At 50.4% G+C, this 14389-nt stretch overlaps 5 protein-coding genes across 5 annotated transcripts; 4 read left to right on the forward strand and 1 right to left on the reverse strand.

Annotated features, from left to right (window-relative positions):
- Positions 1-105: 105 nt before the first annotated feature.
- Z519_09187 (uncharacterized protein) lies at positions 106-2025 on the forward strand (the record flags this gene model as incomplete). The annotated part of the gene is made up of 2 exons (XM_016766911.1): positions 106-764; positions 816-2025. 2 exons carry the CDS (start codon positions 106-108, stop codon positions 2023-2025), a joined length of 1869 nt encoding a protein of 622 aa, XP_016617209.1.
- Positions 2026-3275: 1250 nt separating this feature from the next.
- On the forward strand, positions 3276-5280 carry Z519_09188 (uncharacterized protein; the record flags this gene model as incomplete). Its single annotated transcript, XM_016766912.1, has 7 exons — positions 3276-3428; positions 3480-3532; positions 3586-3757; positions 3811-4059; positions 4119-4313; positions 4385-4761; positions 4818-5280. The coding sequence occupies 7 exons, from the start codon at positions 3276-3278 to the stop codon at positions 5278-5280; spliced, it is 1662 nt and encodes a 553-aa protein (XP_016617210.1).
- Positions 5281-6324: 1044 nt separating this feature from the next.
- Z519_09189 (uncharacterized protein) lies at positions 6325-6924 on the forward strand (the record flags this gene model as incomplete). The annotated part of the gene is made up of 1 exon (XM_016766913.1): positions 6325-6924. One exon carries the CDS (start codon positions 6325-6327, stop codon positions 6922-6924), a length of 600 nt encoding a protein of 199 aa, XP_016617211.1.
- An 812-nt stretch (positions 6925-7736) lies between these two features.
- Positions 7737-10969, reverse strand: Z519_09190 (uncharacterized protein; the record flags this gene model as incomplete). Its single annotated transcript, XM_016766914.1, has 5 exons — positions 7737-8379; positions 8425-8764; positions 9657-10262; positions 10373-10749; positions 10806-10969. 5 exons carry the CDS (start codon positions 10967-10969, stop codon positions 7737-7739), a joined length of 2130 nt encoding a protein of 709 aa, XP_016617212.1.
- Positions 10970-12877: 1908 nt separating this feature from the next.
- Positions 12878-13985, forward strand: Z519_09191 (uncharacterized protein; the record flags this gene model as incomplete). Its single annotated transcript, XM_016766915.1, has 3 exons — positions 12878-13176; positions 13232-13414; positions 13484-13985. The coding sequence occupies 3 exons, from the start codon at positions 12878-12880 to the stop codon at positions 13983-13985; spliced, it is 984 nt and encodes a 327-aa protein (XP_016617213.1).
- Between the last annotated feature and the right edge of the window lie 404 nt (positions 13986-14389).

Below are 14389 nucleotides of genomic sequence, written 5' to 3' on the forward strand. Positions count from 1 at the left end.
TGTAGATGAAGAAACTTCGTGTGATTCAGTTTCTTCATAACCTCAGTGCTTATCTGTTGGTCCCTCCGTAACCCAGTGTTTTCTACTTTGCAAAGTTCCAAAAACATGCTCACCAACGGAGAAACAACCCTAAGTCATGACTACTTAGGTCAGGAGTGCCATATTTTACCAAAGGGGACTGTTCTCATAGCCGGCGGCGGTCCTGTCGGCTTACTTCTGGCCAAAGTACTGTCACACTATGGCACCAGGTCCGTTCTGTTCGAGCGCAACCAGACCACCACCCGCTGGCCCAAGATGGATCTTACAAATGCCCGCTCCATGGAACTGTTTCGCAAGCTAGGTCTAGCTGATGACCTGAGGCGGCAGGGGGTCCTCGCCCACATCGACCAGCCTGTGTTGGTATCGTCGGGTCTCTCCGCGAAGGAACCTATAACAAGGTGGGATCTCCCGAGCGTTGAGATGTTCCGAAAACAGATTCGAGAGAATAACGACGGAACTAAGCCCTTGGAACCTTGGCAGAGGCTGTCGCAAGCGATATTCGAGAAGTGGTTGAAAGCTATTTGCGATAAGGATCCTTTGATCGATCTCCAGTTTGGCTACAAGGTTGAATCAGTCCAGGAGGAGAAGGATCACGTCAAGACAACCGTCACATCCGCGGACTCAGGCGCCTCTTTTCAGTTTTACTCGGACTATGTCGCTGGCTGTGACGGTGCATCCAGCAGAGTCCGAAAGTCGCTGGGTCTTCCTTTAGACGGGGGACCGGTGTAAGTCTCTCTATACAGCGTGTTTAAATCCTCTTTACTGAAATTTGGCAGCCCGACGTGTGTTCTTCTCGTCCATTTTAAATCTCGTGACCTTGCCCGCCTACATAAGCAGGGCCAGTTCTGGCATGTCTTTCTCCTAGCCGAACACGGCGGCTTTGGCGGAGCCGTCATCGCCCAGGATGAAGTCGACACCTGGACTACTCACCTTTTTCTACCTGTAGATGCAGAACCGGAAAAGATCGACTCACGAGACGCCGTGTATAGAGTTCTCGGCGGCATTTACGGAGAATATCGAATCGAAATCGACGAAATTCTTGTTCGCTCTGTCTGGCGACCGAATATCGCTGTGGCTCGCCGCTGGAGCAGCCCAAACTACCGTGTCCATATCGCTGGCGATGCAGCACATCAAAATATCCCAACTGGAGGCTATGGAATGAATATGGGCATTGCTGACGCCTTCGATCTGGGATGGAAGCTTGCTGCTGTCATCAATCGAACAGGTGGCAGCGACTTACTCGAGTCTTACGAGTTGGAGCGAAGGCCCGTAGCGCTTCGAAACGTCGAGCGCTCCGGCGTCCACTTCCAGGTCCACGCCAGTCTCGGAGAACTTTTAGCTGGTCGGGATCCGCACAGTATTGATGAGGACACAGAGGACGCATGTCGAATCCGAACCATTATTCACAACCATTATCAATCGCACGATGGTGAGAACAAGGACTTTGGCATCGAAATGGGGTACCGATATAGGTCACCGGTCATTATCCAGGACGATAGACTTGAAGCCGAGCCTCACTGGGAACCGTCAAAATACACTCCAACGTCTTGGCCAGGCGGCCGGCCTCCGCACGTCTTTCTCTCAGACGACACCCCAATATTTGACAAGTTTGGCAGAAATTGGACACTCCTCATCTTTTCGAGCAAAAGTTGTGGAGAAAATTTCATGTACGAGGCAGCCAGGAGTCTGTCGGTGCCCTTGGAACAAGTCACCTTGGATGGCGAGGACTTGGCGAAGAGACTATATGAAAAGCCTCTCGTTTTAGTCCGACCGGATCAGCACGTCGCATGGAGAGGGGACAAAATAAATAACGCAGAAGAGGCAAAGAAGGTGTTACAGATTGTCACAGGAAGGGCTAAGTCCTGCAAGAGAGAAAAAACAGCTGCTATTGCTGTGGCACCCAAATCCACATTCACAGCTACGAACGAGCTGACGACCCAGGTGGATGATTTCAAGTTTGATAAGATGGGAGCTTTTCAAATGTAGGCGGAGCACTTTACGTCGATCTGCGGTAGCACAAAGCATAAATGAAATCGACATGCTTATTTTCCGTCTTTCTCTAGCTCAGTCAGGTCATTCATCAGCTCGAGTGTATCGATATATACTTCATGGAATGTTGCCTCGGGTCTTCGTTGCTCATGCTCCTTGAGCAACACCATGCAGGCGAAGTTTCCACCCACTTTCTGGCCACTCCTCCGCTTATACCAGATATTGCCAGTGATGAGGACCTCCTTTTCCTCTCCCTCGGCTGTGGCATCTATAGGAGACCGGCAGTTCACTGTATGTTAGAGAGCCACGGCTGGCCCGACTTCAGAATGGATCATGTTGTCACTATATTGTTGAATTACACTCTGGCTTTTTGCACGTACAGATGGGCTGAAGACAAGGTGAGCATCGGCAGCGAAGAAGCATAGAAAATCATCAGTCGTGCCTGGGTCGTCCCAGATTCGAAAGAAGATTACGAACAGATCAGGCATCAGGGCTTAAATAAAAGATCCGTTTTCGAAGGTGTAGTTGTCTCGGGTAGCTGTGGCTCAGCGCAAATGCGGAGTTAGCAATGGTGATGCGCTTTGATCCTGTAACTTCTGTATGTCCAAGATGATAATCGGCGTAGCGAATTTCTAGATTGAAGAGTTCAGCTTTGCCAGAGGACCCAGTGAAGCTCTGGCGCCACAGTCTATGGTAGCTCTGCCGGCTTCGGCGAGACCTCTCCGTGTGGGCCAGAATGAAGATCTTGGGCCAGATGCCATGAGCGAAGAGACTGTTGTACCGAGCATCAGTAAGCCCCTCCCACATTCACGAATTACAGTAACAATTAAGTTGGGTGTAGGTGAAGAGTTGACGCCAAGTTCCAGGGACCCAGGAACCAAGGAGTCTTCAACCAATCAACACCATCCGCTGCGTTGCCCGACTCCGAACGCTCGGAGTCTCGGTCACCAAGCCCGGACGATCATCCACGCCTCCCGCCAGCCGGCATGGGACCATCTATAGTCTCGTCTGGGCGTCCTTGGGTCGTCAACCACACGCGTCTGGGGTGGTAGAAACCCCAGACCCCCTCCACAACCCCAGGCGATCCATGAATGGCCTACCAGGGTGGAGCATTATACCACGGCCACGCTTGACTGGCATGGTGGAGCATAGTTATAGAAGCTATAAATGATCCCCAGTAACATGCACACCCCCGTGCAAGACTATCAACGGCTTGACTCTCCTCTTCCTCGACGTATCAAGCAAACATGGAGTCGTCGGGCTTTCTTGCGAAATACATCGGGATTCTCATTGTTCTAGGACTAGCATTCGTACTATGGAAGCTGTCCCACGTAGGCCGGAGACCGAAAGATCTCCCTCCAGGCCCTCCTACTCTCCCAATTTTGGGAAATCTTCACCAGGTAGTGAGGTTTCTTGGAAGATATTGTTCGTGAACACTAACTGCTGGGCAGGTACCTTCCAAGAAGACGTATCTGCAGTTCCAAAAGTGGGCCGAAGAATATGGGTATAGCATGCATTCTTGCTTTCTTCCTTTCAGACCTTCTGACATTGAGACAGGCCAGTCTATTCCCTGATGATGGGCACAAAACCTACTATTGTTCTGTCGTCCGACATCGCCATCAAAGAACTATTGGACAAACGTGGCGGCATTTACTCTGACCGCCCCGACCTGTATATTAGTCAAGATGTGGCCAGCGGAGGCCATAGATTGGTAGTCATGGCGAGTGCTGTTCCTACGACTATCCAGTTAAGTCGTCCAGCTTGAGTGCTAATGTAAACCAGAGATACGGTGAAAGATGGCGGACCATTCACCGACTGATCCACAATATTCTGAACATCAAGGTGGCTGCAAAGTACATTCCCTACCAGGACCTCGAGAACAAGGTCCTTCTCAAGGGACTTCTGGATGCGCCCGGATCCGAGGATCTGTTCAAACACTTGAGGAGATTTACCTACTCGCTCTCCACTCAGATGATCTTCGGGTACCGTTGCCCGGATTTCCGTGACGAAAGACTGGCACAACTTTTCTACGTATGTGCCTCACCTTCAGTTCGCTCTCATCTTCGGTCTAACACGCGCCGGTCTCACAGGTGGTAAATGGATGGAGTGAGGTTTCGGAAAGTGCTTCCTCTCAACTGGCCGATTTGTATCCAATTCTCCAGAAACTACCCAGCTTCATGCTTCCCAGTGTTCGCAAGGGCCGGCATGTACACCAGGTTGGGCGAGAGCTCTACACTGAACACTGGTTGAAGGCCAAGCAACAGCTCAAAGATGGAACTGGCCTGGTGAGTAAGCCTGTTGCCATGGCGTACTACCTACGGTGTAAGCACTGTGAAGAGAAGGCTAACCAGTTTAGCCATGTATCTGTAACGATCTTCTGCTTGCTCAACAGAGCGAGAATCTGTCAGATGAGGCTGTCGGCTACATAGTGGGATCTTTGCTCGAAGGGGGCTCCGACACCACGTCTTCGACAATGTACGCCTTCATGTTGGCCATGATAGTCTTTCAAGACGTACAGAAGAAGGCGCAGGAAGAAATCGACCATGTAGTCGGGCCCGACCGCCTGCCAAATGTGGACGACTACTCCAAACTACCTTACATCCGTTGTTGTGTTAAAGAGACGCTTCGATGGATGCCTACCGTTATTATGGGCGTTCCACACAGTGTCACGAAAGATGATACCTACAACGGTTGGAAGATTCCGAAGGGATCGACTATCATCAACAACGTTTGGTACGTCAAAATGTTTCCTTTCGAGTATGGTTCACTTACTAACAAGCATTCCTTAGGGGCATTCACATGGATCCCAACCGATCTCCCGAGCCTCGCCGGTTCAACCCGGAAAGGTACGTCGGAGACAACACAACGCTTTACGAGTCTGCCAACGGTGAGCCACTGAAACGAGATAACTTCAACTTTGGCGCCGGCCGTCGGTTGTGCCAAGGCGTTCATATTGCTGAGAGGTCTCTCTACCTCGGAATGTCTCGAATCCTGTGGGGCTTCCATCTTCGTAAAGCTCTGGACAAAGCCGGCGAGCCGATCACTCCGGATATCAATGATCTAGTTGGAGGGATAACGGTCCATCCACGTCAGTATCCTATTGATATCGTGCCAAAAAGCCCTGAGAGGACGTCAGTCATCCGTCAAGCTGTCAAGGATGCCGAAGAATTGCTACACCCAGAAACGGGACAATGGAAGAAGGTTCCAGAAGGGATGGTATTTGGAGCTTGGAAGCCTAGTGAGAAGAATTGAGAGACCTCAGCTTCAGCCCTTGACTCGATACGGTATTCGACGTAGATCACTCCTTGATATGCTAAGTGTCATTAATTCATCCTAGTACCTATGACGCTCATACTCGTCAGGCTCATTTCCCAGCATTTTCACTCTCCTGTTTCTCATTTAGACACGTCTCCCAGGTAATCTGGTGTCGAATACCGAGCACGACTTACGGCAAATACCTGCATGAGCTCCAGTCGAGGACTCTTCGTAGCCGCGCTGTGAGCATCGACAGCAGTATCCGCACTGAAATCCGCCTCCGCGACTTTCCTGTTTGCAAGGTCCATCTTGACAGCACCCAGCAGAGACAGATCCGGCCTTCATTGTCATGGACAAAGACCTTGCGAATCTGTATGTTCACGAGCGGTGATTTATCCCCAGGCATTATCCCTGCAACGAAAGATCTCTGGAATGGTTATAGTTGGCATAGTTCCCGTTTCGGCGCTCTGGGATGTCACAGGCGTTTTTCTTACCTCCTTTTCATGAAAATCGTCTTACTTACTATGAATTTTGTGTTCGGGGTGTAAGTCTGGCTTGCCATGTTTGGTCCCACCTCGACTTCTTTGCTGTCTGCCAGCCCGTAAAAATGGCTAATGACTCCTTTAACGCTGTAACTGTGGGCGACCGGGTCGGGCGAGACGGTTTCCTTTGTTACGTAGGACTTCACAGGTGCCCTGCGCGGTTGAGGGCTTTTCAGAGAAGGTTGGCAGTGGCGAACACCTGGAGTGTGCTAGAAGATGCCTGATTTCACGTGTCACCCTTGTCCGAAAGGTGCCCGAGAACTAGCTAATTGCTCTCGGCCCTTCGTCCGAGAGATCCCTCAAGCTTCGGACCGGTCTTTCCATGTAAATCTCGCAGAAGACCCAATCGATGATATAGCGCTCGAAAGGCAGGAGCCCAATTGTACTGGGATTACGGCGTTCAACTATATCCAAGGCCCCGCACATAATCCTACTGAGCAGGACACGTTCACTCTCCTAAAAGTAAAAGCCCGAATAAGAGAACACATACGACTTAATCATGGGCTCCCTCCAAGAGATCGACTTCGACAACAAGGGCACTAAGGTGCTTAGTCCGTCGACTCTGGCGCATGTCGTCCTCCGCACCGGCAATTTCAAGAAAATGGTCGACTTCTATCTGGACTTCTTGGGAGGGACAGTCACTTACGGGAACGAATTCATCTCCTTCATCACATACGACGACGAACACCATCGTATCGCTATTATTGCTCTGCCAGACACGGGACCTAAATCGTATACTAGTTCTGGACTGGAGCACATTGCTTTCGCCTTCCCAACGCTTTCCGCACTGCTTCTAGCTTATCGGCAACGTAAAGCCCGCGGAGTTTCGCCTGTTTGGTGCGTCAACCATGGGCCTACGACGTCCATCTACTACAAAGACCCTGATGGCAACATGCTCGAGACGCAGGTTGACAACTTTGACACCGTCAAGGCCGCCAACGACTTTATGAATAGCCAATATTTCGCCGAGAACCCGATTGGCACAGATTTCGATGCGGAGGAACTGATTCAGAAGATCAAGGATGGAGTGCCCGACGCGGAATTGAAGGAACGGGTGGAAATTGGACCAAGAGGGCTTCCTGATTTGTCAGTGATGTAGGTGTAGGAAAGGTCTCTCAAGATAGACAGGATCGACGAAGTTATCCTATCCGGACAGCAACTTCGACAGCAACTTCATTAACGCTGGCCAGAAACTGCCAACTACTACATTTAGCTAGCGTTCGTTTCTGCTAGTCACCCTTCGTACGAATCCTGTACATAATCTTCCAGATATCTGACCTTGACCTCGCCGCGATCATTCGCCTAAGGGCTCTTCCAAACTAGTCCGTGACCTTCCGCCACCGTCAAAAGCGCCACTAGAACTTGAAGAGGTAAACGAGCCCGCAAACGAACTGTTGAACTAGTTGAGTCACGGGGACAAGGTCTTCTTCCTTAGATATAGGATAACGGCGAAGAGATAGAAACAGATGATCTATATAGCGCCTGGGAGATGTGAGAGGTATATCAAAACACCAAGGGATATTATACAAAGAGGAGGCAGCGAGGTCGGGAACAGAGAGAGCGGCGAGAATAGACATGACTTTATAAAACCATGTCGACGTCATCTAATTTTGGTGGCGCTAGACTCTAATGGTCACATTATGTGAAGTTGCTGTGGGACGAAGTTGCTGCCGAAGTTAGAGTTCGCTCGACGAAGGCGAGGAGAATGGCTAGGGCCCTCAGCGGGGGACACTGGAAGCCTTGGGGTGGTTGAGCTGCTCTCAAAGTGTGTACGTTATCTCCTAAAAGGGGATTGTTCACATATTACGCAAATGCCGCCCAGTTCAGGGGCAGGGGATTTTCTCTCCATCTCAAGCTTAATCTTCGCTATCTTTCCTTCCTACTAAGCCTTGCCTGCTAATGCCTAAAATTTCAGATCAATCGGTGATGTTGGAAAAAATCCAAGATGATCGGCGTAGCATTAGAGCTGGCCGGATGATGACCTGCGTGCTGGTTGTCGCCATTTGGTGCTGTGCTAGGCCAGTCGTGGCCGATATCCGAGTCGAAGATGAAAGCAACAAAGCCTGCGTCATGTCCCATTCCATAGGTGTACTTGACAGTGTCGTTGGCCACCGGTGTCGTTATGTTCGTCGTCCCGAGTCCTTCCCGCAGCGCCCATTCCTGAATGAAGTGGGGAATGCTCGGAAGACACTCACCTTTGCGCTCTTTCCCCGTGTATGGGATAGCCGTGTCGTTGCCGCCGTGAAAAGCGAGGACCGGAATCTGAGACCTTCCTGGGGAACATGGTAGGTCCACCATCGTAGGCATGCAGGGTAAGGAGTCAACAAAGTACGCTCCAGAAACAGGAGCAAATGCGGCCAAAGCAGTCGAGAGATCTGGGTCGCAGGCTAACAGGTTACAGAAACCCGCACCATCTGACTTCCCAGTCGTATAAATCCGAGATGGGTCAATGCAATACAGGCTTTCGATCTCGTTGAGGATGTCCGTGGTGAATTTGAGATCATTCATTGTTACCCCGGGCACTCCTTGCCAAGTATTCTGCAGATGTCTCAACCTGGCTCATTGCGACAAGCTAAACATAGGGAGAAAAGGTCCTTACATTGATCCTTGGGGATATACCACGAACGACTTAGTGTTGAATTCCGGGCTTGTCGGGAGATCTAAATCTAGCTGGTCTTCTGCTGTCCGTGCGCCTCCGTAGTAAGACACAATTGCTGACGTCGGAGTGTCTTTGCAGGAGGCTGGCGGGATGAAGATGAGATAGCTGCGGTTATTCCCATCACTTGTTATCGTCACGTTTGAGACCTCTCCAACATTCTGCCCGCCAGGAAGATCTTTTCCGCAACCGAGAAGCTGACGGTTCACGTTGGTTCGGGAAGCGATGGATGATGCCCAAGATGTCAGAGTGTTGATGGTGAAGGTGCACAAACACACTCGCACTAAGTAATTGCTCAACGCCATTCCAGTCGATTTGGAGTTCTCGAAACTTGGACAATGTGTTGGCGGAAATAAACAGATGCAAACGGAGCAGAAAAGAATAGCAGATAAAGTTCGATTGAAGACTCTTTTAAGTGACTTTGTGGTCTGCTTTCATACCTAAGATGGCCATCCCAATGGCGTCGATATAGCAGCACTCATCTCCACAGCCTCTCCCTTTCTACCTCCACAACAGACTAGATTGAGAAGCATACCCTGGAAATATTGCTGTCTAATGCTCACAGGGCAAAAATTAGCACAAGACGAGCCTTCAAGGTGCAGTTGTTGGAAGGGTCCAGCACGCATTCGGCTGCCATCTCGGAGATTGCTCATCGCGGCTTCTATCAAGTCAGGGACCCAAAGGCAGTGAATTAGATGGCAACACGGTAAAAAGAAAAAACGGGTTGAAGGGGAAGATGATAATGCCCAAATAACGAAATGTGAAGAGTCGATTGAATGTTTTTGCAGAGTGGCTGTCGGCTCACTGATAACAGAGTCGGGAATTTGACAATGGCCGCTAGCCACCTACAGTACATATCAAAACTCTTCGTTCTTCATGTCCGATAAATCCTCTTCGATGTCATGCTGGCCACCTCGTCCACCATGATTTCTCTCTCTCTTCGCATTCTCCATACGAAGAAGGACGTAAGTGACAGTCGCGGTAACCACCACACAGCACAAGCAAATACAACTTCCATGAAGCCTGCATGGTAAACAGGGCCAGGTGAGGCACCGAAAATCTCGGGCCCTATCACGTTCCCCACGCAGTAACCGATGAACGTTGTTGCACTGACGGTAGCCTTTTCCATCCGATGTCAGACCTGATAAACAGAAAGTGTAGATTGTAGAACTCACTCGTGTGTCCTGCGATATTTGATGCAGCAAGAGAAACTGCTACTCCTCCGGCAGAGACTTGAACCGCAATGAGGAAGACGGCTGCAAACAACAAGCCACGATTATCTCGCGGCACAAGCCAGCAAATAAACGTTCCAGCAATGGAGATGAGAGCACATGTTACAATGGACAGGTACCGAAGGCTGTTCCATTTGCGCATAACATAGCCCACAAAGAGAATGCTGGTCGCGGTGACGGCGCCAATGGGACAGGTCAAGGCCAACGAGTCAAAATGGTCGAAGCCAAACCCATTGATCACCACTGTCCCAAACGTACCCAGGGCCCCTGACGGGACCCCAGTAAGGAGGATAATGAGAGTACAGCTGTATAGCTTGTAGTCGCGAAATGCCTCAAGGAACTGGCCTTTGTTGAATTTGCGACTAATGGTGCCGGCGTTGTTTCGTTCCAGTCGGCAGACGACAATCCTCCTTTCCGACTCAGTCAGCCGCTTGGTGGTTAAAGGACTGTCTGGCAGAGCAAAGAAGAGAACAATGGACCAGACTAGCGTCACAGCCCCCAAGATCAGAAACATAGGTTTCCAATGAGGCATCGAGGTGTTGATCTGGCCTAGGCCGTAATTATCAAGGGCGAGATGGTTGTGGCAACACTCACGCAACTGTACCAGAGGCCGGTTCGAAGGGCTTATTCCTCGCGAATCCACCAGAAAGTAACAAAACCGGTAAAGGCCGGAGCCACCGTAGATTTCAGGAAACCCAGGAAGAACCGATTGAGCATGATACCCGCATGGTTTGAGCAGCCCGCTGTCGACATAACCACTGCACCCCAGAGAAAGGTAGCCAGAGAAAGGACTTTCGAGGTGGGATAATGTTGAGACAAGTAGATCATGGGATAGGTTCCGACCAAATAGCCAATATAAATCATCATGGCAGCATTTAAGTACTTTTGATTGTTGGTGATGGGTTTGCCGCCGGCTTGGTATCCGACGATTGTGGTGAGTTCGAGGTCGCTATTGAAGTTGAATTGGGTTGCTGCGCTCATAATGCCTTTGTCGTAGCTTTGAAGCATATAGGTCATCATCATGAGAGGTAGGAGCCTGGGGACATCTCTTTGGTGTTATTCATAGACATTGAAGACAACTTCATCTCATACCAGAAATCCGGCTTCCGAACTAGGCGCTTCCCTTCGTCAGGCGCAAAGTCGTCGCCTTCCGTCTTGGTGGTGTCCATATCACCAACACGCTCGGCCTCGATGGCTATGTTCTCTTTCATGGCCTCGTCATTTGCAGGGCGTCCGCTGTAGTCCTCTTCGCCCATGGTGGTCAATGGCTATCTAAGTCCAATGCTTGGAGGTCAGGGAGAGTGTTGACCGCGACGATATGCGAAGTTTTTATCCTTTCTCTTCTGGTGTGTCACAAGCCGCTCAAGCGGCCTTCGGTAAATTCCACAGCACATCAACCGCATAACTCAACACCAATTCAAACAAATCAAGCAAGGTCAAGGAAGCCTTCCTATCTGTTAATAAGGGTATGTGGAAATCGGGGGAAGAGGGACGTGGTGCCGGGTTCTTGAGAGTTGAAAGCGGAGGCCAGTCGCCGGGAATTCGGGTCATGAAGAATGGATTTTTCTCCCGGGTCATTTGTGAGGAGGATGTTTACCTCAGTTACCCGGGGTAACTCGAAAGAAATGACTTGTATTATTTGTGGATTCTGCAGAAGAGGTCTTGTTAGGACTAGTAATCTTGCGGTATGAAATATTGCCAGCCAGGAAGGCTTTTTGTCAGACTGCGCCTGTTTTTGTTTGAACCAGTTATCCGCAGCTACTTCCTCGCTCTTTCAAATATTAACCGGGACATGAGAAATCTTCCACCTCATGTCCCTCCCTTTAATAGCCTGAGTAGTTCCTCTCGTCTTCTACCCGCGGCAAACTCATTCTCTATCTCACATGGCATCAAGGCCGTCGGTGTCTACATGCAGGAAACCAGCCAGCCGAATGGTACGGTGCGACCGCGTTCACGGGCAGCCTGCCAGCCCTGCAATCGTCGCAAAGTCCGCTGCGACGTGACAAGCACAGGTCCTCCGTGCTCCAACTGCAAGCATGATGGGCCAACGGCAAAGTGTGAGGTGCTTCCACGTAAGAAGCATCGCCCCCGTGGATCACGACGCGTTCTGGATCCAGCACGCTCGAACACTCAGCACCACCCTGAGCAGATAGCCATCAATCCGAGTTCTCCCAATCAATGCAGTCCTGCGGCGCCATCTAATGGTGCAGCCGAAGGATCGGTTGCTGCTATGCGAACTCCTCCCACGCCTGATGAGAATGTCGATGTCATGTTGCCTGACGATTCCTCGCTTTCATACATCGGTTGGGTTACCTAGTGAAGCAAGGACCTGGCGAACCACATGCTAATTTGTATGCTTTAGGCGACAGGCGTGGGCCTCGTCTTGCCGTCTACGACATCTGCCATCCAACTCAAGCCCAAGATGCTCGACCACATATTCCACAGGACTCAAACAGAATACCTAAGGAACCTTGCGAAATTTAATGTATGCGCCGCAAAGGTGTTTTCGACACGCTTCCAAACGACGTTGCAGACAAAGCTATCCGCTGCTATTTTGAACATGTCCATTTCTTCATTCCCGTCGTAGATGCCGGCACTTTCTTGGCCAAGTATACAAATGAACGCAAGAACATCAGCCCCCTTTTATTTTGGAGTATGATTTTAGCCACCGCCAATGTCAGGAAGCCTTCTTCTCGTATCTAAGACATTACTGAGATCCCTCAAGTTTGTGAGCTCCGACCTGTTACAAAAGGCAGGGTATTAATCCGGCGTGCCATGAAAACGGCGATGTATGAGCGGGCTAAGGTCTGCCAAAGCCCCTCGTGTTGTGGAATCAACTAACCGTCCTACCCCAGTGTCTCTACGATTTCGACCGAGGAACTGATAAACTTATCCTTATTCAATCCGTAATCCTAATGGGATTCTGGTACACTGATCTACAAGACCATACTGGAGCATGGCATTGGACTGGTGTTGCCATATCTCTATGCCAAAATCAACGTCTTCATCGGGACCCCCGGTCAATTCCCCGTGGACCAGGCGTGTCCGAATCTTTCGTCAGACACGCACGACGCCTCTGGTGGACTTGCTTTGCTAGAGACTGATGGGTGTCGTTGGCAAAGGGCCGTCCGATGCGAATTCATCGCGAGGATTGTGATGTGCCGATGCCTCGTGCTGGCGGTATTCTCTTTGATCTGGAGCAGGTTTCAAGTGAGCATCGCCAGAGGTTCATTCCCGCAGAGTACGACGCACTAGCAGCGATGTGGGTTCGCTTCGTGCAAACTAGTCATGCTCTAGGACACATTCTGCGTGCCCATTATCGTGCCAGGGGCCCTCGGCCGAGCCTTGAAAATGTCGATAATCTTGTAGAAGAGTTGCAGGAATGCGCTCGACAAGGCCAATTGTCAGATGTCTCCAATTACTCGCTCCGCATGCATGCTTATCAAGTCGAGTTGTTCTACCAGTAAGTCTCCCTTCTTCGAACAAGTCCAGGACACTAGATGCAAACAATATCCCAGAGCCACAGTTACTGTCCTCCATCGCCCATATGTCTTTGGCGGTCTTGCAGCTGTTCCTGCTACTGCTCCACTTCTGTGGCACAAGACGGCTTTAGCGAAAGCAAGAGCAGCCGCTTCAAACACGAACAATATTCTAGAGAAGCTGATTGAAATCGATGCTATCCAGTTTTTGAAATCAATGATGTGAGTGGTCCCGTTTTCGGGATGTGCCACTGATGTTCCCGATGCTAACGTCTCATCCACTGGATCCAGAATTACCGCCATAGATCCCTCAATGCAAATTCACCTTTTCGATTACAAGTCTGTTGAACCTCTCATTAGCGGTCTCGCGGGCAATCGCCTCCAACTATGTATGCTTATCCTGTCAAAGCTCCGGGAGACGTACTGGAGCGCCGGGGTTATGTACAGACTTTTCGAACGCGCGCAGCGAATTCTTCAGGAGTCCAAGCGCTGCAATCTCAATACCGTTCCAAGATTAGGCCAGGACCTTGACCAAGTAGTGAATGACTGCGACACCCGACCAAATGCAGATTACCATAACCGATTGCAAAAACATATCGACACCCCTGTTCTTGACTCCTCCCTGGAGGGCTGGCCCTTGATGAGCAATACTACAACCGACGCATTGCCATTCTGGGACGGCCCTCTGAGCTTCGATACTGTGGGTGAGCTACTCGGACCTGGTTCGGCCTCCCTGGAGATGCCTTCGAGGGTTCATTCACCGGCTGTTATGGCGGTAGCGCACAAGCGTTGAATCCTGTGTTACCGTTGCACAATGGCCTTCCACAATTTGATGTGGGCTATATGAACTCAATTGGGTGACATGCATGAAATCGAAAACCTCTGGGGGAACGGCTGACTGTATGATACTCCCTCATACGCCCGATAGCTTCAGTCGAATACAAGAGGGACACCAACTAGTGCGCCCGGCGTGACTCGAGATTCGTCTTGGTCGCTTGGCCGTCTTTTCGCCCAACGTCGAGCCTTGTTTCCTCAATGACTAAGCACCCCCTTTATGACTCCGACAAACAGATGTTCTGAAGACCAGCAGACGTCGCCGCATCAGCCTATGAGCTGAAGTCAAGGAATGTCATCCCCTCTCAACAGATGCCTCGTTAAAATAAAGAAGGAGTCCATACTTCCCCTTGGAGAGTTCAA

Source organism: Cladophialophora bantiana (genome assembly GCF_000835475.1).
Source record: "Cladophialophora bantiana CBS 173.52 unplaced genomic scaffold supercont1.14, whole genome shotgun sequence".
NCBI classification, from domain to species: Eukaryota; Fungi; Ascomycota; class Eurotiomycetes; order Chaetothyriales; family Herpotrichiellaceae; genus Cladophialophora; species Cladophialophora bantiana.